The sequence below is a fragment of the Columba livia genome, chromosome 30 (genome assembly GCF_036013475.1).
Source record: "Columba livia isolate bColLiv1 breed racing homer chromosome 30, bColLiv1.pat.W.v2, whole genome shotgun sequence".
NCBI lineage: Eukaryota > Metazoa > Chordata > Aves > Columbiformes > Columbidae > Columba > Columba livia.
In genome coordinates, this window is record NC_088631.1 from 1257088 (window position 1) to 1280038 (window position 22951).

General features: G+C 64.2%; 1 protein-coding gene across 1 annotated transcript in view; it reads right to left on the reverse strand.

Annotated features, from left to right (window-relative positions):
• The window catches only part of XAB2 (XPA binding protein 2), an 85407-nt gene that overhangs the window by 40489 nt on the left and 21967 nt on the right, over positions 1-22951 (reverse strand). Inside the window, exons 5-10 of the mRNA XM_065043796.1 lie at positions 18278-18412; positions 16396-16560; positions 12365-12509; positions 8852-9003; positions 7714-7833; positions 3905-4036 (exon numbers count right to left, since the gene is read on the reverse strand). Coding sequence (XP_064899868.1) covers positions 3905-4036; positions 7714-7833; positions 8852-9003; positions 12365-12509; positions 16396-16560; positions 18278-18412 — 849 coding nt within the window. The remainder of the gene's footprint in view (positions 1-3904; positions 4037-7713; positions 7834-8851; positions 9004-12364; positions 12510-16395; positions 16561-18277; positions 18413-22951) is intronic.

Consider the following 22951-nt stretch of genomic DNA (forward strand, 5'->3'; position numbering starts at 1 on the left):
CCAGGTGTTCCATTAGGGGACCCAGGTGTTCCATTAGGGGACCCAGGTGTTCCATTAGGGGACCCAGGAGTTCCCACAGGGGACCCAAGTGTCACTTTAGGGGACCCAGGAGTGCCCACAGGGGACCCAGGTGTTCCATTAGGGGACCCAGGAATGCCCACAGGGGACTTAAGTGTCACTTTAGGGGACCCAGGAGTTGCCTTAGGGAACCCAAGTGTCACTTCGGGGGATGCAGATGTCCTGTTAAGGGACCCAGGAGTTCCCTTAGGGGACCCAAGTGTCACTTTAGGGGACCCAGGAATTCCCTTAGGGGACCCAAGTGTCACTTTAGGGGACCCAGGAATTCCCTTAGGTGACCCAAGTGTCACTTTAGGGGACCCAGGAATTCCCTTAGGGGACCCAGGTGTCACTTTAGGGGACCCAGGAATTCCCTTAGGGGACCCAAGTGTCATTTTAGGGGACCCAGGCATCCTCTTGTGGGACCCAAGTGTCATTTTAGGGGACCCAGGAGTTCCCTTAGGGGACCCAAGTGTCATTTCAGGGGACCCAGGTGTCCCTATAGGGGACCCAGGAGTGCCCACAGGGGACCCAGGTGTCACTACAGGGGACCCAGGAATTCCCACAGGGGACCCAGGAGTTCCCATAGGGGACCCAAGTGTCACTTCAGGGGACCCAGATGTCCTGTTAAGGGACACAGGAGTTCTCATAGGGGACCCAGGTGTCACTTTAGGGGACCCAGGAATTCCCTTAGGGGACCCAAGTGTCATTTTAGGGGACCCAGGCATCCTCTTGTGGGACCCAAGTGTCATTTTAGGGGACCCAGGAGTTCCCTTAGGAGACCCAAATGTCATTTCAGGGGACCCAGGTGTCCCTACAGGGGACCCAGGAGTGCCCATAGGGGACCCAGGAGTTCCCACAGGGGACCCAGGAATTCCCACAGGGGACCCAAATGTCCCTTTAGGGGACACAGATGTCCTGTTAAGGGACCCAGGAGTTCTCATAGGGGACCCAGATGTTCCCTTAGGGGACCCAAGTGTCATTTTAGGGGACCCAGGAGTTCCCATAGGGGACCCAAGTGTCACTTCAGGGGACACAGATGTCCCTACAGGGGACCCAGGAGTGCCCATAGGGGACCCAGGCGTTCCCTTACGGGACCCAGGTGTCCCTTTAGGGGACCCAGATGCCCTGTTAAGGGACCCAGGTGTCACTTTAGGGGCCCCAGGAGTGCCCACAGGGGACCCAGGAGTCCTGTTAAGGGACCAAGATGTCACTTCAGGGGACCCAGGGGACACATCAGGGACAGCGGTGGCACCGCAACCCCCAACAGCGCACGGCTGAACCCCCCTCACTCTCCCAGTGTGGGGGGAAAGGGACCCAGGAGTGCCCATAGGGGACCCAGGCGTCACTTTAGGGGACCCAAGTGTCACTTCAGGGGACCCAAGTGTCACTTTGGGTGGCCCAGATGTCCCCTTAGGAAACCTAAACATCCCTTTAGGGGACCTTGGTGTCCGGCTGTGTCCCCAGGGACCCCCACAAGGTTTGGGGACCCCCCCCATAGGTTTGGGGACCCCCCGCTACCCACAGGATGCTCAGGGCCCCATGTAGTGTCCCAGCTCCACCCCCCGAGCCCCAGGGGACCCAGGCGTCCGGCCGCATCCCCACTGTCCCCAGGGACCCCCCTTCAGATTTGGGGACCCCCTGGTACCCACAGGATGCTCAGGGCCCCATGTAGTGTCCCAGCTCCACCCCAGCCAAGCCCCAGGGGACCCAGGTGTCCGGCTGCATCCCCATCGTCCCCCGCCCAGGTTTAGGGACCCCCCCAGATTTGGGGACCCCCCCATACCCGCAGGATGCTCAGAACCTCCTGGTAGTTGTGGTGTCTCAGCTCACCCCCCCAAGCCGCAAGGGACCCAGGCGTCCGGCTGCATCCCCACTGTCCCCAGGGACCCCCCTTCAGATTTGGGGACCCCCCCCAGGTTTGGGGACCCCCCCATAAGTTTGGGGACCCCCCCAGTACCCGCAGGATGCTCAGGGCCCCCTGGTAGTTGTGTTGTGTCAGCTCCACCCCCCCAAGCCCCAGGGGACCCAGGCATCCGGCCACGTCTCCATTGTCCCCCCAGGGGACCCCCCCAGGTTTGGGGACCCCCCCCAGGTTTGGGGACCCCTCCCCAGGTTTGGGGACCCCCCCATACCCGCAGGATGCTCAGAGCCTCCTGGTAGTTGTGGTGTCCCAGCTCCACCCCCCCAAGCCGCAAGGGACCCAGGCGTCCGGCTGCATCCCCACTGTCCCCAGGGACCCCCCTTCAGATTTGGTGACACCCCCATAGGTTTGGGGACTCCCCCATAGGTTTGGGAACCCCCCCCAGTACCCGCAGGATGCTCAGAGCCTCCTGGTAGTTGTGGTGTCTCAGCTCCACCCCCGCAAGCCACAAGGGACCCAGGCGTCCGGCCGCATCCCCACTGTCCCCAGGGACCCCCCTTCAGATTTGGGGACCCCCCCAGGTTTGGGGACCCCCCCCCAGGTTTGGGGACCCACCCCCAGTACCCGCAGGATGCTCAGGGCCTTCTGGTAGTTGTGGTGTCTCAGCTCCAGCCCCCCAAGCCCCAGGGGACCCAGGCATCCGGCCATGTCTCCATTGTCCCCAGGGGACCCCCCCCAGGTTTGGGGACCCCCCCCAGGTTTGGGGACCCCCCCCAGTACCCGCAGGATGCTCAGAGCCTCCTGGTAGTTGTATTGTCTCAGCTCCACCCCCGCAAGCCACAAGGGACCCAGGCGTCCTGCCGCATCCCCACTGTCCCCAGGGACCCCCCTTCAGATTTGGGGACACCCCCATAGGTTTGGGGACCCCCCCAGGTTTGGGGACCCCCCCCAGTACCCGCAGGATGCTCAGAGCCTCCTGGTAGTTGTGTTGTCTCAGCTCCATCCCCCCCAAGCCCCAGGGGACCCAGGTGTCCGGCCGCATGCCCACTGTCCCCAGGGACCCCCCTTCAGATTTGGAGACCCCCCCAGGTTTGGGGACCCCCCCATAAGTTTGGGGACCCCCCCCAGTACCCGCAGGATGCTCAGAGCCTCCTGGGAGTTGTGTTGTCTCAGCTCCACCCCCACAAGCCCCAGGGGACCCAGGCGTCCGGCCGCATCCCCACTGTCCCCAGGGACCCCCCTTCAGATTTGGGGACCCCCCCAGGTTTGGGGACCCACCCCCAGTACCCGCAGGATGCTCAGAACCTCCTGGTAGTTGTGGTGTCTCAGCTCCACCCCCCCAAGCCCCAGGGGACCCAGGCGTCCGGCCATGTCTCCATTGTCCCCAGGGGACCCCCCAGGTTTGGGGACCCCCCCAAGTTTGGGGACCCCCCCCAAGTTTGGGGACCCCCCCCAGTACCCGCAGGATGCTCAGAGCCTCCTGGGAGTTGTGTTGTCTCAGCTCCATCCCCCCAAGCCCCAGGGGACCCAGGCGTCCGGCCATGTCTCCATTGTCCCCCCAGGGGACCCCCCCAGGCTTGGGGACCCCCCCCCAGGTTTGGGGACCCCCCCCAGGTTTGGGGACCCCCCCATAGGTTTGGGGACCCCCCCATACCCGCAGGATGCTCAGGGCCCCCTGGTAGTTGTGGTGTCTCAGCTCCACCCCAACAAGCCCCAGGGGACCCAGGCGTCCGGCCGCATCCCCACTGTCCCCAGGGACCCCCCTTCAGATTTGGGGACCCCCCCCAGGTTTGGGGACCCCCCCCCCAGGTTTGGGGACCCCCCCGTACCCGCAGGATGCTCAGGGCCTTCTGGTAGTTGTGGTGTCTCAGCTCCAGCCCCCCAAGCCCCAGGGGACCCAGGCATCCGGCCATGTCTCCATTGTCCCCAGGGGACCCCCCCCAGGTTTGGGGACCCCCCCCAGGTTTGGGGACCCCCCCATACCCGCAGGATGCTCAGGGCCTCCTGGTAGTTGTGGTGTCTCAGCTCCATCTCGCCGAACTCGCACCAAACGGCCGCCAGGTCCTCGACGCGGCGGAACCGCACGCGGGTGGCCTTGGTCAGGATGGTGCGGGCCTGGGGACATCAGGGGACATCAGGGGATACGGGGACAATGGGGACAATGGGGACAAGGGGGGACACGGGGGGACAGGTAGAGCTGGGGAGATGGGGGACAGGCAGGTTTGGGGACATATAGGGATAGTGACAGCTTGGGGGAGATGGGGGGACACCGATGGTTTGGGGACACCGATGGTTTGGGGACACCCAGGGTTTGGGGACACGTGGGGACAGTGATAGTTTGGGGGAGATGGGGGGACACCCAGGGTTTGGGGACACAGGGGACAGGCAGGTTTGGGGGACATGGGGACAGTGACAGTTTGGGGACACCCAGGGTTTGGGGACACCCAGGGGACACTCAGAGCCTGGGGAGATGGGGGACAGGCAGGTTGGGGGGGACACGGGGACAGTGACAGTTTGGGGGAGATGGGGACACCCAGGGTTTGGGGACACAGGGGACAGGCAGGTTGGGGGGGACACGGGGACAGTGACAGTTTGGGGGACATGGGGACACCCAGGGTTTGGGGACACAGGGGACAACTGGGGAACATGGGGGGACAGGCTGAACTGGGGAGATGGGGGACAGGCAGGTTTGGGGGACATGGGGACAGTGACAGTTTAGGGGAGATGGGGGAGACACCCAGGGTTTGGGGACACAGGGGACACTCAGGGGACAGAAAGGTTTGGGGGACATGGGGACAGTGGCAGTTTGGGGGAGATCTGGGGACACCCAGGGTTTGGGGACACAGGGGACACTCAGGGGACAGAAAGGTTTGGGGGGACATGGGGACAGTGGCAGTTTGGGGACACAGGGGACATTCAGGGTTTGGGGACACCCAGGGTTTGGGGACACAGGGGATAGGCAGGTTTGGGGACACAAAGGGACAGTGACAGTTTGGGGGAGATGGGGGGACACCCAGGGTTCGGGGACACTAAGGGGACAGGCAGAGCTGGGGAGATGGGGGACAGGCAGGTTTGGGGGACACGGGGACAGTGACAGTTTGGGGGAGATGAGGGGACACCCAGGGTTTGGGGACACAGGGGACACTCAGGGGACAGAAAGGTTTGGGGGGACATGGGGACAGTGGCAGTTTGGGGACACAGGGGACATTCAGGGTTTGGGGACACCCAGGGTTTGGGGACACAGGGAACAGGCAGGTTTGGGGACACAAAGGGACAGTGACAGTTTGGGGGAGATGGGGGGACACCCAGGGTTCGGGGACACAGGGGACACTCAGAGCCTGGGGAGATGGGGGACAGGCAGGTTTGGGGGACACGGGGACAGTGACAGTTTGGGGGGGCCACCCAGGGTTTGGGGACACAGGGGACACTCAGGGGACTTTGGAGACACAGGGGGACAGGCAGGTTTGGGGGGACACGGGGGCAGTGACAGCTTAGGGGAGATGAGGGGACACCCAGGGTTTGGGGACACAGGGGACACTTGGGGGACAGAAAGTTTTGGGGGGACATGGGGACAGTGACAGTTTGGGGGAGATGGGGGGACACCCAGGTTTTGGAGACACTCAAGGGACAGGCAGGTTTGGGGACATGGGGACAGTGACGGTTTGGGGGAGATGTGGGACAGGCAGGTTTGGGGACACTAGGGACAACTGGGGTCCCAGGAGGTGACAGGTGGTGTCCAGGGGTGACAGTTGGTGTCCCTGGAGGTGACAGTGGGTGTCCCCAGGAGGTGACAGGTGAGTGGGTGTCCCCAGAGGTAACAGGCGGGTGGGTGCCCCAGGAGGTGACAGTCGGTGTCCCCAGGAGGTGACAGGTGAGTGGGTGTCCCCAGGAGGTGACAGTCGGTGTCCCAGGAGGTGACAGGTGAGTGGGTGTCCCCAGAGGTGCCAGGTGGGTGGGTGTCCCCAGGAGGTGACAGTCGGTGTCCCCAGAGGTGCCAGGTGTGTCCCCAGGAGGTGACAGTTAGGTGGGTGTCCCAGGGGTGACAGTTTCGTGGGTGTCTCAGGGTGACAGTCAGTGTCCCCGGAGGTGACAGTCTGTGACCCCACAGGTGCCAGGTGGGTGGGTGTCTCAGGAGGTGACAGTCGGTGTCCCCGGGGGTGCCAGGTGGGTGGGTGTCTCAGGAGGTGACAGTCGGTGTCCCCACAGGTGCCAGGTGGGTGGGTGTCTCAGGAGGTGACAGTCGGTGTCCCCAGGGGTGCCAGGTGGGTGGTTGTCTCAGGAGGTGACAGTCGGTGTCCCCGGGGGTGCCAGGTGGGTGGGTGTCTCAGGAGGTGACAGTCGGTGTCCCCACAGGTGCCAGGTGGGTGGGTGTCTCAGGAGGTGACAGTCGGTGTCCCCGGGGGTGCCAGGTGGGTGGGTGTCTCAGGAGGTGACAGTCGGTGTCCCCACAGGTGCCAGGTGGGTGGGTGTCTCAGGAGGTGACAGTCGGTGTCCCCAGGGGTGCCAGGTGGGTGGGTGTCTCAGGAGGTGACAGTCGGTGTCCCCACAGGTGCCAGGTGGGTGGGTGTCTCAGGAGGTGACAGTCGGTGTCCCCAGGGGTGCCAGGTGGGTGGGTGTCTCAGGAGGTGACAGTCGGTGTCCCCGGGGGTGCCAGGTGGGTGGGTGTCTCAGGAGGTGACAGTCGGTGTCCCCAGGGGTGCCAGGTGGGTGGGTGTCTCAGGAGGTGACAGTCGGTGTCCCCGGGGGTGCCAGGTGGGTGGGTGTCCCCAGGGGTGACAGTCTGTGACCCCACAGGTGCCAGGTGGGTGGGTGTCCCAGGAGGTGACAATCGGTGTCCCCACAGGTGCCAGGTGGGTGGGTGTCTCAGGAGGTGACAGTCGGTGTCCCTGGGGGTGCCAGGTGGGTGGGTGTCTCAGGAGGTGACAGTCGGTGTCCCCGGGGGTGCCAGGTGGGTGGGTGTCTCAGGAGGTGACAGTCGGTGTCCCCAGGGGTGCCAGGTGGGTGGGTGTCCCCAGGGGTGACAGTCGGTGTCCCCACAGGTGCCAGGTGGGTGGGTGTCTCAGGAGGTGACAGTCAGTGTCCCCAGGGGTGCCAGGTGGGTGGGTGTCTCAGGAGGTGACAGTCGGTGTCCCCACAGGTGCCAGGTGGGTGGGTGTCTCAGGAGGTGACAGTCGGTGTCCCCGGGGGTGCCAGGTGGGTGGGTGTCTCAGGAGGTGACAGTCGGTGTCCCCAGGGGTGCCAGGTGGGTGGGTGTCCCCAGGGGTGACAGTCGGTGTCCCCAGGGGTTCCAGGTGGGTGGGTGTCTCAGGAGGTGACAGTCGGTGTCCCCAGGGGTGCCAGGTGGGTGGGTGTCTCAGGAGGTGACAGTCGGTGTCCCCGGGGGTTCCAGGTGGGTGGGTGTCTCAGGAGGTGACAGTCGGTGTCCCCGGGGGTGCCAGGTGGGTGGGTGTCTCAGGAGGTGACAGTCGGTGTCCCCAGGGGTGCCAGGTGGGTGGGTGTCTCAGGAGGTGACAGTCGGTGTCCCCGGGGGTTCCAGGTGGGTGGGTGTCCCAGGAGGTGACAGTCGGTGTCCCCAGGGGTGCCAGGTGGGTGGGTGTCTCAGGAGGTGACAGTCGGTGTCCCCACGGGTGCCAGGTGGGTGGGTGTCCCAGGAGGTGACAGTCGGTGTCCCCGGGGCTGCCAGGTGGGTGGGTGTCTCAGGAGGTGACAGTCGGTGTCCCCACAGGTGCCAGGTGGGTGGGTGTCTCAGGAGGTGACAGTCGGTGTCCCCGGGGGTCCCAGGTGCCACTCACGTCCTCCAGCTGCCCGTTGTCCTCGTAGAAGCGGGCGAACGCCACCCAGAGCCCGTGGGGCCGGCCCGTGGCCTTCTGGGGGTCCACGGTGCGCACAGCCTCGGTGTACGTGCTGATGATCTGGGGACAAAGGGGACAATGGGGACACTGCGGGGACACCCCCGAGCTGCTCGGCCTCGGTGTACGTGCTGATGATCTGGGGACAACGGGGACACCCCCCAGTGTCACCCCCCAGGTGCATGGCCTCGGTGCGCACACGTGTCCCCTCCACCCGCCCCGTGTCCCCCTGTACTTGGCCCTGTCCCCGAGTGTCCCCCGTACCCACTGCAATGTCCCCGTATGTCCCATAAAGCCACCCCAATGTCCCCAGGTGTCACCTGTAGGCATCTTGGTGTCCCCAAGTGTACCCCTATTCTCACCTTGTGTCCCCCCACATCCCCATATACCCACTCTGTCCCTTCGTCCCCATATACGCCCCTGTCCCCATGTCCCTCTGTCCCCCCATACCCACCCTGTCCCCCTATGTCCCCATGTCCCCCTATATCCACCCTGTCCCCCTATATCCACCCTGTCCCCCTGTGTCCCCATGTCCCCCTATATCCACCCTGTCCCCCTGTGTCCCCATGTTCCCCTATAGCCACCCTGTCCCCCTGTGACCCCACGTCCCTGGCGTCCCCCTACACCCCACAACCCCATCACCCCCTGAGTGTCCCCGTGTCCCTGAGTCCCCATCACCCCCCAAGTGTCCCCGCGTCCCCCTACACCCCACAACCCCATCACCCCCCGAGTGTCCCCGTGTCCCTGCTGTCCCTGAGTCCCCATCACCCCCCAAGTGTCCCCGTGTCCCCCTACACCCCACAACCCCATCACCCCCCGAGTGTCCCCGTGTCCCTGCTGTCCCTGAGTCCCCATCACCCCCCAAGTGTCCCCGCGTCCCCCTACACCCCACGTCCCCATCACGCCCCTGGTATCCCCAGTGTCCCCCTACACCCCACATCCCCACCACCCCCTACTGTCCCTGGTGTCCCTGTGACCCCCTACACCCCACACCCCCATCACCCCCGATTGTCCCCATGTCCCTGGCGTCCCTAAGTCCCCATCACCCCTGAGTGTCCCCGTCCCACCCCGGTGTCCCCACCTGCTGGGGCTGTCCCTCGTACAGCTGCACGCGCTTGTGCCACTCGTGCACGTTGTGCGGGTTCTGGCGCAGCAGGACGCTGTTCAGCAGCAGCGGCCGCCGGGACATGAGCCGCTCGAACCGCGCCAGCCGCAGCTCCAGCTCCACCTCCCCTGGGGACACAGGGGACACGTCAGGGGACACGGGGGGATCAGGGGACACAGGGGACATGGGGGGACTGGGGGACACGGGGGGATCAGGGGACACAGGGGACATGGGGGACGGGGACATGAGCCGCTCGAACCGCGCCAGCCGCAGCTCCAGCTCCACCTCCCCTGGGGACACAGGGGACACACGTCAGGGGACACGGGGGACATGGGGGGATCAGGGGACACAGGGGACATGGGGGGACTGGGGGACACGGGGGGATCAGGGGACATGGGGGACACGGGGGGATCAGGGGACATGAGCCGCTATAACCGCGCCAGCCGCAGCTCCAGCTCCACCTCCCCTGGGGACACAGGGGACACGTCAGGGGACACGGGGGACATGGGGGGATCAGGGGACACAGGGGACATGGGGGACACGGGGGGACCAGGGGACACAGGGGACACGGGGGGATCAGGGGACATGAGCCACTCGAACCGCGCCAGCCGCAGCTCCAGCTCCACCTCCCCTGGGGACACAGGGGACACGTCAGGGGACACGGGGGACATGGGGGGATCAGGGGACACAGGGGACATGGGGGGACTGGGGGACACGGGGGAATCAGGGGACATGAGCCACTCGAACCGCACCAGCCGCAGCTCCAGCTCCACCTCCCCTGGGGACACAGGGGACACGTCAGGGGACATGGGGGGATCAGGGGACACAGGGGACATGGGGGGACTGAGGGACATGGGGGACACGGGGGGATCAGGGGACATGAGCCGCTCGAACCGCGCCAGCCGCAGCTCCAGCTCCACCTCCCCTGGGGACACAGGGGACACGTCAGGGGACACGGGGGACATGGGGGACATGGGGGGACTGGGGGGATCAGGGGACATGGGGGACACAGGGGCATCAGGGGACATGAGCCGCTCGAACCGCACCAGCCGCAGCTCCAGCTCCACCTCCCCAGGGGACACGTCAGGGGAGATGGGGGACAAGGGGGATCAGGGGACACAGGGACATGGGGGGACTGGGGGACACGGGGGGATCAGGGGACATGAGCCTCTCGAACCGCGCCAGCCGCAGCTCCAGCTCCACCTCCCCTGGGGACACAGGGGACACGTCAGGGGACACGGGGGGATCAGGGGACACAGGGGACATGGGGGGACTGGGTGACACGGGGGGATCAGGGGACATGGGGAGATCAGGGGACATGAGCCGCTCGAACCGCGCCAGCCGCAGCTCCAGCTCCACCTCCCCTGGGGACACAGGGGACACGTCAGGGGACACGGGGGACATGGGGGACATGGGGGGATCAGGGGAACCAGGGAAACTGAGGCAGGAACCCCAAACTCCCCGTGTTTTGGGGTTAAACTGAGGTATGAACCCCCAAACCCCCCATGTTTTGGGGACCCTGAGCCCAGACCCCACACCCCGTTTTTGGGGTTAAACTGAGGCAGGAACCCCAAACCCCCTGTTTTTGGGGTTAAACTGAGGCACAAACCACAAACTCCCTGTTTTTGGGGTTAAACTGAGGCAGGAACCCCACACCCCCTGTTTTGGGGGTTAAACTGAGGCACAAACCCCAAACCCCCTGTTTTTGGGGTTAAACTGAGGTATGAACCCCCAAACCCCCCGTTTTGGGGACCCTGAGCCCAGACCCCCACACCCCCTGTTTTTGGGGTTAAACTGAAGCACGAACCCCCAAACCCCCTGTTTTTGGGGTTAAACTGAGGTATGAACCCCCAAACCTCCCATGTTTTGGGGACCCTGAGCCCAGACCCCCAAACCCCCTGTTTTTGGGGTTAAACTGAGGTATGAACCCCAAACCCCCTGTTTTTGGGGTTAAACTGAGGTATGAACCCCCAAACCCCCCATGTTTTGGGGACCCTGAGCCCAGACCCCACACCCCCTGTTTTTGGGGATAAACTGAGGCACGAACCCCAAACCCCCCATGTTTTGGGGACCCTGAGGCCAGACCCCCACACCCCCTGTTTTTGGGGTTAAACTGAGCCACAAACCCCAAACTCCCCGTTTTTGGGGTTAAACTGAGGCAGGAACCCCAAACCCCCTGTTTTTGGGGTTAAACTGAGGTATGAACCCCAAACCCCCTGTTTTTGGGGTTAAACTGAGGCAGGAACCCCAAACCCCCTGTTTTTGGGGTTAAACTGAGGTATGAACCCCAAACCCCCTGTTTTTGGGGTTAAACTGAGGTATGAACCCCAAACCCCCTGTTTTCGGGGTTAAACTGAGGTATGAACCCCCAAACCCCCCATGTTTTGGGGACCCTGAGGCCAGACCCCTACACCCTGTGTTTTTGGGGGGAAACTGAGGCACAAACCCCAAACTCCCCGTTTTTGGGGTTAAACTAAGGCAGTAACCCCAAACCCCCTGTTTTTGGGGTTAAACTGAGGTATGAACCCCCAAACCCCCCATGTTTTGGGGACCCTGAGGCCAGACCCCCACACCCCCTGTTTTTGGGGTTAAACTCAGGCACAAACCCCAAACCCCCTGTTTTTGGGGTTAAACTGAGACAGGAACCCCAAACTCCCTGTTTTTGGGGTTAAACTGAGGTATGAACCCCCAAACCCCCTGTTTTTGGGGTTGAACTGAGGTATGAACCCCCAAACCCCCCATGTTTTGGAGACCCTGAGGCCAGACCCCCACACCCCCTGTTTTTGGGGTTAAACTGAGGCAGGAACCCCAAACCCCCTGTTTTTGGGGTTAAACTGAGGCAGGAACCCCAAACCCCCCGTTTTTGGGGTTAAACTGAGGTATGAACCCCCAAACCCCCCATGTTTTGGGGACCCTGAGGCCAGACCCCCAAACCCCCTGTTTTTGGGATTAAACTGAGGCAGGAACCCCACACTCCCTGTTTTTGGGGTTAAACTGAGGTATGAACCCCCAAACCCCCCATGTTTTGGGGACCCTGAGCCAGGACCCCATACCCCCTGTTTTTGGGATTAAACTGAGCCACAAACCCCAAACCCCCTGTTTTTGGGGTTAAACTGAGGTATGAACCCCCAAACCCCCCGTTTTGGGGACCCTGAGCCCAGACCCCCACACCCCCTGTTTTTGGGGTTAAACTGAGCCACAAACCCCAAACTCCCTGTTTTTGGGGTTAAACTGAGGCAGGAACCCCAAACCCCCTGTTTTTGGGGTTAAACTGAGGTATGAACCCCCAAACCCCCCATGTTTTGGGGACCCTGAGCCAGGACCCCACACCCCCTGTTTTTGGGGTTAAACTGAGCCACAAACCCCAAACCCCCTGTTTTTGGGGTTAATCCGAGGCAAGACCCCCAACCCCCCATTTCTAGGGAAACTGAGGCAGGAACCCCCAACCCCCCGTGTTTTTGGGGGGCCTGTGGCCGCCCCCCGTCGCACCGTCGTCGTCGCGGGCCGCGTGGGTCGCGGTGTCCATGCGGGCGGCGATGACGCTCTCCTCGAACTGCGCGTAGCTGTCGAACACCTGGGTGAAGTCCCGCACCGTCATCACCGTCTGCACCGCCTCCTCGTACACGTCCCGCGCCTGCGGGGACACGGGAACCGTGGGGACGGGGACACGGGAACCGTGGGGACGGGGACACGGGAACCGTGGGGACGCGGACACGGGAACCGTGGGGACGGGGACACGGGAACCGTGGGGACGCGGACACGGGAACCGTGGGGACGGGGACACGGGAACCGTGGGGACGCGGACACGGGAACCGTGGGGACGCGGACACGGGAACCGTGGGGACACGGACACGGGAACCGTGGGGACGCGGACACGGGAACCGTGGGGACGCGGACACGGGAACCGTGGGGACACGGACACGGGAACCGTGGGGACGCGGACACGGGAACCGTGGGGACGCGGACACGGGAACCGTGGGGACACGGACACGGGAACCGTGGGGACACAGACACGGGAACCGTGGGGACGCGGACACGGGGACAAGGATACAGGATGGGGATGGGGACAGGAACGGGACACAGCATGGGGACAAGAGGATGGGGACAACGTGATAATGAGACAGGGAGAGAGCGTGGGGACAACGGGACGGGGACAACGGGACGGGGACAACGGGACGGGGACAACGGGACAATGAGACAGGGAGAGAACGTGGGGACAATGGGACAGGGACAATGGGACGGGGACAATGGGACGGGGACAATGGGACGGGGACAATGGGACAACGGGACGGGGACAATGGGACAACGCGACAATGAGACAGGGAGAGAGCGTGGGGACAATGGGACGGGGACAATGGGACGGGGACAATGGGACGGGGATGGGGACAACGCGACAATGAGACAGGGAGAGAGCGTGGGGACAATGGGACGGGGACAATGGGACGGGGACAATGGGACGGGGACAATGGGACAACGCGACAATGAGACAGGGAGAGAGCGTGGGGACAATGGGACGGGGACAATGGGACGGGGACAATGGGACGGGGACAATGGGACGGGGACAACGTGACAATGAGACAGGGAGAGAGCGTGGGGACAATGGGACGGGGACAATGGGACGGGGACAATGGGACGGGGACAATGGGACGGGGATGGGGACAACGTTACAATGAGACAGGGAGAGAGCGTGGGGACAATGGGACGGGGACAATGGGACGGGGACAATGGGACGGGGACAATGGGACGGGGACAACGTGACAATGAGACAGGGAGAGAGCGTGGGGACAATGGGACGGGGACAATGGGACGGGGACAATGGGACGGGGACAATGGGACGGGGATGGGGACAACGTTACAATGAGACAGGGAGAGAGCGTGGGGACAATGGGATGGGGACAATGGGACGGGGACAATGGGACGGGGACAATGGGACGGGGATGGGTACAACGTGACAATGAGACAGGGAGAGAGCGTGGGGACAATGGGACGGGGACAACGGGACGGGGACAACGGGACGGGGACAACGGGACCGGGGACAGAGCATGGGGACAACGGGACGGGGACAACGGGACGGGGATGGGGACAACGCGACAATGAGACAGGGAGAGAGCGTGGGGACAGGGACGGGGGACACCGGGACGGGGACACAGTGTGGGGACGGGGACACCGGGACAGCATGGGGACAGGAACGGGGACACAGCGTGGGGACAGGGACAGAGCATGGGGACAACGTGACAATGAGACAGGGAGAGAGCGTGATGACAATGGGACGGGGACAATGGGACGGGGATGGGTACAACGTGACAATGAGACAGGGAGAGAGCGTGGGGACAACGGGACGGGGACAACGGGACGGGGACAACGGGACGGGGACAACGGGACGGGGACAACGGGACAAGGATGGGGACAGGGATGGGGACAGGGATGGGGACAGGGATGGGGACAGGGATGGGGACAGGGATGGGGACAGAGCGACGGGGATGGGGACAATGTGACAATGAGACAGGGAGAGAGCGTGGGGACAATGGGACGGGGACAATGGGACGGGGATGGGGACAACGTTACAATGAGACAGGGAGAGAGCGTGGGGACAATGGGACGGGGACAATGGGACGGGGACAATGGGACAACGCGACAATGAGACAGGGAGAGAGCGTGGGGACAATGGGACGGGGACAATGGGACGGGGACAATGGGACGGGGACAACGCGACAATGAGACAGGGAGAGAGCGTGGGGACAGGGACAATGGGACGGGGACACAGCGTGGGGACAGGGACAAGGATGGGGACAGAGATGGGGACAGAGCGACGGGGATGGGGACAACGTGACAATGAGACAGGGAGAGAGCGTGGGGACAGGGACGGGGACAATGGGACGGGGACACAGCGTGGGGACAGGGACAATGGCACGGGGACACTGGGACAGGGACACTGACAAGGATACAGGATGGGGACAGGGACACGGCACAGGGACAGCATGGGGACAGGAACGGGGACACAGCATGGGGACAACAGGATGGGAACAGAGCGACAGGGATGGGGACAACGTGACAATGAGACAGGGAGAGAGTGTGGGGACAGGAATGGGGACAATGGGACGGGGACAACGGGACGGGGACAACGGGACGGGGAGAGAGCGTGGGGACAGGGACAAGGATGGGGACAGGGACAAGGATGGGGACAGGGACAAGGATGGGGACAGGGATGGGGACAGGGCGACGGGGATGGGGACAATGCGACAATGAGACAGGGAGAGAGCGTGGGGACAATGGGACGGGGACAATGGGACGGGGACAATGGGACGGGGACAATGGGACGGGGAGAGAGTGTGGGGACAGGAATGGGGACAATGGGACGGGGACAATGGGATGGGGACAGGGCGTGGGGACAACGGCGTGGGGACAGGAACACAGATGGGGACAATGGCACAGGGACAGAGCATCAGGACAGGGACACAGTGTGGGGACAGGGACAGCAGAACAGGGACGGGGACAGGGACAGAACACGGAGACAGGGATGGGGACACGGACAGGGAGCTGGGGACAGCAGGACGGGGACAGGGACAAGCTTGGCTGGAGCTCCAGGGGTGGCCCTGGGTCTGTGGGGACCGGGTGACATGGGCACAGAAACCTGGGACCCTGGTGGCCCTGGGGAGGTTTGGGGACACAAGACAGTGACTGTGGTGGCCCTGGGGTGGTTTGGGGACAGGGGATAGTGACCACGGTGGCCCTGGGGAGGTTTGGGGACAAGGGACCATGGTGGCCCTGGGGAGGTTTGGGGACAAAGGATGGTGGCCATGGTGGCCCTGGGGACAGAACCCTGGGACTGTGGTGGCCCTGAGATGGTTTGGGGACAAGGGACAGTGTCTGTGGTGGCCCTGGGGAGGTCTGGGGTGCGGAGCCAGGGTCCTGGTGGTCCTGGGGTGGTTTGGGGACAAGGGACAGTGGTTGTGGTGGCCCTGGGGAGGTCTGGGGACAAGGGATGGTGACCATGGTGGCCCTGGGGACAGAACCCTGGGACCGTGGTGGCCCTGAGGTGGTTTGGGGACAAGGGACAGTGATCATGGTGGCCCTGGGGAGGTTTGGGGACAGTGACCATGGTGGCCCTGGGGAGGTCTGGGGTGCGGAGCCGGGGTCCTGGTGGCCCTGGGGTGATTTGGGGACAAGGGACAGTGGTTGTGGTGGCCCTGGGGAGGTTTGGGGACATGGGACAGTGACTGTGGTGGCCCTGAGGTGGTTTGGGGACAAGGGACAGTGGTTGTGGTGGCCCTGGGGAGGTTTGGGGACAAGGGACAGTGATTGTGGTGGCCCTGGGGACAGAACCCTTGGACTGTGGTGGCCCTAGGGAGGTTTGGGGACAAGGGACAGTGACTGTGGTGGCCATGGGGAGGTTTGGGGACATGGGACAGTGACCGTGGTGGCCCTGAGGTGGTTTGGGGACAAGGGACAGTGGTTGTAGTGGCCCTGGGGAGGTTTGGGGTGCGGAGCCGGGGTCCTGGTGGCAGTTGGGGACACGTCACCTTCTCGAAGTGGCCGCTGCGGATGTAACAGTCGGCCAGCGCCCCCCAGAGCCGGCCCAGCTGGTCCGTGAAGCGCGTGAGGCCCCCCCGGATGATGGAGCCGGCGTCCAGGGAGCGGATGCGCTCGGGGTGCTGGGACAGCAGGTCACACAGCTCCTGCCACAGCTGGGGACAAGGGACATGGCACCAGGGTCACACAGGGACACCCAAACCACCCAGAGCCCCCCAGCACCCATGGGAACCCCTGACACTGCAGGGGCGGGGACAGCAGGTCACACAGCTGCTGCCACAGCTGGGGACAAGGGGACAATGGCACCAGGGTCACACAGAGACACTCAGGGACACCCAGAGCCCCCCAAACCACCCAGAGCCCCCCAGCACCCATGGGAACCCCTGACACCCATAGGGACCCCTGACACTGCAGGGGCAGGGACAGCAGGTCACACAGCTCCTGCCACAGCTGGGGACAAGGGACAGTGACAACAGAGTCACCCAGGGACACCCAGGGACACCCAGAGCCCCCCAGCACCCATGGGAACCCCTGACACCCACTGCAGGGGCGGGGACAGCAGGTCACACAGCTGCTGCCACAGCTGGGGACAAGGGGACAATGGCATCAGGGGACACCCAGAGCCTCCCAAGCCCCCCTGACACCCCCAAACCACCCAGAGCCCCCCAGCACCCACAGGAACCCCTGACACCCATAGGGACCCCTGACACCCACTGCAGGGGCGGGGACAGCAGGTCACACAGCTGCTGCCACAGCTGGGGACAAGGGGACAATGGCACCAGGGTCACCCAGAGACACTCAGGGACACCCAGGGACACCCAGCACCCATGGGAACCCCTGACACCCATGGGAACCCCTGACACCCACTGCAGGGGCTGGGACAGCAGGTCACACAGCTGCTGCCACAGCTGGGGACAAGGGGACAATGGCACCAGGGTCACACAGGGACACCCAAACCACCCAGAGCCCCCCAGCACCCATGGGAACTCCTGACACCCATGGGAACCCCTGACACCCACTGCAGGGGCTGGGACAGCAGGTCACACAGCTGCTGCCACAGCTGGGGACAAGGGGACAATGGCACCAGGGTCACACAGAAACACTCAGGGACACCCAGAGCACCCCAGCACCCATGGGAACCCCTGACACCCATGGGAACCCCTGACACCCACTGCAGGGGCGGGGACAGCAGGTCACACAGCTGCTGCCACAGCTGGGGACAAGGGACATGGCACCAGGGTCACCCAGGGACACCCAGAGACACCCAGAGCCCCCCAGCACCCATGGGAACCCCTGACACCCACTGCAGGGGCTGGGACAGCAGGTCACACAGCTGCTGCCACAACTGGGGACAAGGGGACAATGGCATCAGGGGACACCCAGGGACACCCAGGGACACCCAGAGCCCCCCAGCACCCATGGGAACCACTGACACCCAGAGCCTCCCAAGACCCCCTGACACCCCCGAACCACCCAGAGCCCCCCAGCACCCACGGGAACCCCTGACACCCATAGGGACCCCTGACACCCACTGCAGGGGCTGGGACAGCAGGTCACACAGCTGCTGCCACAGCTGGGGACAAGGGGACAATGGCACCAGGGTCACCCAGAGACACTCAGGGACACCCAGAGCCCCCCAAACCACCCAGAGCCCCCCAGCACCCATGGGAACCCCTGACACCCATAGGGACCCCTGACACTGCAGGGGCTGGGACAGCAGGTCACACAGCTGCTGCCACAGCTGGGGACACACAGAGGGGACAGTGGCACCGGGGACACCCCGAGCCCCCCCAGCACCCATGGGTGCCCCCGAGCACCCCCCAGCACCCATGGGTGCCCCCGAGCACCCCCCAGCACCCATGGGTGCCGCACCTGGTAGTTGGATTTCCCCTCGCGGGACACGAAGCGCTCGTCGTTCACCAACCGGGCCAGACGCTGCGCGGCCTCATCCAGCCGCCCCACGGACACCAGGTACCCCACGTACTGCTCAGCACCCTCAGGGCACAGCTGGTGACAGGGACAGTGTCACCAGTGTCACCAGTGTCACCAGGGTCCCCTCCCACAGTCCCAACGCCCCCAGTGTCCCCTTGCTCCTCATGTGTCCCCAACATCCCCCCTGTCCCTCATCCAGCCGCCCCACGGACACCAGGTACCCCACGTACTGCTCAGCACCCTCAGGGCACAGCTGGTGACAGGGACAGTGTCACCAGTGTCACCAGTGTCACCAGGGTCCCCTCCCACAGTCCCAACGCCCCCAGTGTCCCCTTGCTCCTCATGTGTCCCCAACATCCCCCTGTCCCTCATCCAGCCGCCCCACGGACACCAGGTACCCCACGTCCTGCTCAGCACCCTCGGGGCACAGCTGGGGACACCACAGTGACATCAGTGTCACCAGGGTCCCCTCCCAGAGCCCCAATGTCCCCTTGGTCCTCATGTGTCCCCAACATCCCGCTTGTCCCTTATCCACCCACCCCATGGACACCAGGTACCCCACGTCCTGCTCAGCACCCTCGGGGCACAGCTGGGGACAGGGACAGTGTCACCAGTGTCACCAGTGTCACCAGGGTCCCATCCCACAGCCCCAACGCCCCCAGTGTCCCCTTGGTCCTCATGTGTCCCCAACATCCCCCTGTCCCTCATCCAGCCGCCCCATGGACACCAGGTACCCCACATCCTGCTCAGCACCCTCGGGGCACAGCTGGGGACACCACAGTGACATCAATGTCACCAGGGTCCCCTCCCAGAGCCCCAATGTCCCCTTGGTCCTCATGTGTCCCCAACATCCCCCCTGTCCCTTATCCACCCACCCCGTGGACACCAGGTACCCCACGTCCTGCTCAGCACCCTCGGGGCACAGCTGGGGACAGGGACAGTGTCACCAGTGTCACCAGTGTCACCAGGGTCCCCTCCCACAGCCCCAATGCCCCCAGTGTCCCCTTGGTCCTCATGTGTCCCCAACATCCCCCTGTCCCTCATCCAGCTGCCCCATGGACACCAGGTACCCCACGTCCTGCTCAGCACCCTCGGGGCACAGCTGGGGACACCACAGTGACATTGGTGTCACCAGGGTCCCCTCCCAGAGCCCCAGTGTCCCCTTGGTCCTCATGTGTCCCCAACATCCCCCTGTCCCTCATCCACCCACCCCATGGACACCAGGTACCCCACATCCTGCTCAGCACCCTCGGGGCACAGCTGGGGACAGGGACAGTGTCACCAGTGTCACCAGGGTCCCCTCCCAGAGCCCCAATGTCCCCTTGGTCCTCATGTGTCCCCAACATCCCCCCTGTCCCTTATCCAGGTGCTGCATGGACACCAGGTACCCCACGTCCTGCTCAGCACCCTCAGGGCACATCTGGGGACACCACAGTGACATCAATGTCACCAGGGTCCCCTCCCAGAGCCCCAATGTCGCCTTGGTCCTCATGTGTCCCCAACATCCCCCCTGTCCTTCATCCAGGTGCCCCATGGGCACCAGGTACCCCACGTCCTGCTCAGCACCCTCGGGGCACAGCTGGGGACAGGGACAGTGTCACCAGTGTCACCAGGGTCCCCTCCCACAGCCCCAACACCCCCAGTGTCCCCTTGGTCCTCATGTGTCCCCAACATCCCCCTTGTCCCTTATCCAGCCGCCCCATGGACACCAGGTACCCCACGTACTGCTCAGCACCCTCGGGGCACAGCTGGGGACACCACAGTGACATCAGTGTCACCAGGGTCCCCTCACAGAGCCCCAATGTCCCCTTGGTCCTCATGTGTCCCCAACATCCCCCCTGTCCCTCATCCAGCTGCCCCATGGACACCAGGTACCCCACGTCCTGCTCAGCACCCTCGGGGCACAGCTGGGGACAGGGACAGTGTCACCAGTGTCACCAGGGTCCCCTCCCACAGCCCCAACGCCCCCAGTGTCCCCTTGGTCCTCATGTGTCCCCAACATCCCCCTGTCCCTCATCCAGCCGCCCCATGGACACCAGGTACCCCACGTCCTGCTCAGCACCCTCGGGGCACAGCTGGGGACACCACAGTGACATCAATGTCACCAGGGTCCCCTCCCAGAGCCCAAATGTCCCCTTGGTCCTCATGTGTCCCCAACATCCCCCTGTCCCTTATCCACCCACCCCACGGACACCAGGTACCCCACGTCCTGCTCAGCACCCTCGGGGCACAGCTGGGGACAGGGACAGTGTCACCAGTGTCACCAGGGTCCCCTCCCACAGCCCCAACGCCCCCAGTGTCCCCTTGGTCCTCATGTGTCCCCAACATCCCCCCTGTCCCTCATCCAGCCGCCCCATGGACACCAGGTACCCCACATCCTGCTCAGCACCCTCAGGGCACATCTGGGGACAGGGACAGTGTCACCAGTGTCACCAGTGCCACCAGGGTCCCCTCCCACAGCCCCAATGCCCCCAGTGTCCCCTTGGTCCTCATGTGTCCCCAACATCCCCCTTGTCCCTTATCCAGCCGCCCCATGGACACCAGGTACCCCACGTCCTGCTCAGCACCCTCGGGGCACAGCTGGGGACACCACAGTGACATTGGTGTCACCAGGGTCCCCTCCCAGAGCCCCAATGTCCCCTTGGTCCTCATGTGTCCCCAACATCCCCCCTGTCCCTCATCCAGCCGCCCCACAGACACCAGGTACCCCACGTACTGCTCAGCACCCTCGGGGCACAGCTGGGGACAGGGACAGTGTCACCAGTGTCACCAGTGTCACCAGGGTCCCCTCCCACAGCCCCAACACCCCCAGTGTCCCCTTGGTCCTCATGTGTCCCCAACATCCCCCCGTCCCTTATCCACCCACCCCGTGGACACCAGGTACCCCACGTCCTGCTCAGCACCCTCGGGGCACAGCTGGGGACAGGGACAGTGTCACCAGTGTCACCAGTGTCACCAGGGTCCCCTCCCACAGCCCCAACGCCCCCAGTGTCCCCTTGGTCCTCATGTGTCCCCAACATCCCCCCTGTCCCTCATCCAGCTGCCCCACGGACACCAGGTACCCCACGTCCTGCTCAGCACCCTCGGGGCACAGCTGGGGACACCACAGTGACATTGGTGTCACCAGGGTCCCCTCCCAGAGCCCCAATGTCCCCTTGGTCCTCATGTGTCCCCAACATCCCCCCTGTCCCTCATCCAGCCGCCCCATGGACACCAGGTACCCCACGTCCTGCTCAGCACCCTCGGGGCAGAGCTGGGGACACCACAGTGACATCAATGTCACCAGGGTCCCCTCCCAGAGCCCCAATGTCCCCTTGGTCCTCATGTGTCCCCAACATTCCCCTGTCCCTCATCCAGCCGCCCCACGGACACCAGGTACCCCACGTCCTGCTCAGCACCCTCGGGGAACAGCTGGGGACAGGGACAGTGTCACCAGTGTCACCAGGGTCCCCTCCCACAGCCCCAACGCCCCCAGTGTCCCTTCGGTCCCCCCATGTCCCCAACATCCTCCCTGTCCCTCATCCAGCTGCCCCATGGACACCAGGTACCCCACGTCCTGCTCAGCACCCTCGGGGCACAGCTGGGGACAGGGACAGTGTCACCAGTGTCACCAGTGTCACCAGGGTCCCCTCCCACAGCCCCAACGCCCCCAGTGTCCCCTTGGTCCTCATGTGTCCCCAACATCCCCCTGTCCCTCATCCAGCTGCCCCATGGACACCAGGTACCCCACATCCTGCTCAGCACCCTTGGGGCACAGCTGGGGACACCACAGTGACATCAGTGTCACCAGGGTCCCCTCCCAGAGCCCCAATGTCCCCTTGGTCCTCATGTGTCCCCAACATCCCCCCTGTCCTTCATCCAGCTGCCCCACGGACACCAGGTACCCCACGTCCTGCTCAGCACCCTTGGGGCACAGCTGGGGACAGGGACAGTGTCACCAGTGTCACCAGTGTCACCAGGGTCCCCTCCCACAGCCCCAACGCCCCCAGTGTCCCCTTGGTCCTCATGTGTCCCCAACATCCCCCTGTCCCTTATCCACCCACCCCACGGACACCAGGTACCCCACGTACTGCTCAGCACCCTCGGGGCACAGCTGGGGACAGGGACAGTGTCACCAGTATCACCAGTGTCACCAGGGTCCCCTCCCACAGCCCCAACGCCCCCAGTGTCCCCTTGGTCCTCATGTGTCCCCAACATCCCCCTGTCCCTCATCCAGCTGCCCCATGGACACCAGGTACCCCACGTACTGCTCAGCACCCTCAGGGCACAGCTGGGGACAGGGACAGTGTCACCAGTGTCACCAGTGTCACCAGTGTCCCATCCCACAGCCCCAACGCCCCCAGTGTCCCCTTGGTCCTCATGTGTCCCCAACATCCCCCTGTCCCTCATCCAGCTGCCCCATGGACACCAGGTACCCCACATCCTGCTCAGCACCCTCGGGGCACAGCTGGGGACACCACAGTGACATTGGTGTCACCAGGGTCCCCTCCCAGAGCCCCAATGTCCCCTTGGTCCTCATGTGTCCCCAACATCCCCCCTGTCCCTTATCCACCCACCCCGTGGACACCAGGTACCCCACGTCCTGCTCAGCACCCTTGGGGCACAGCTGGGGAC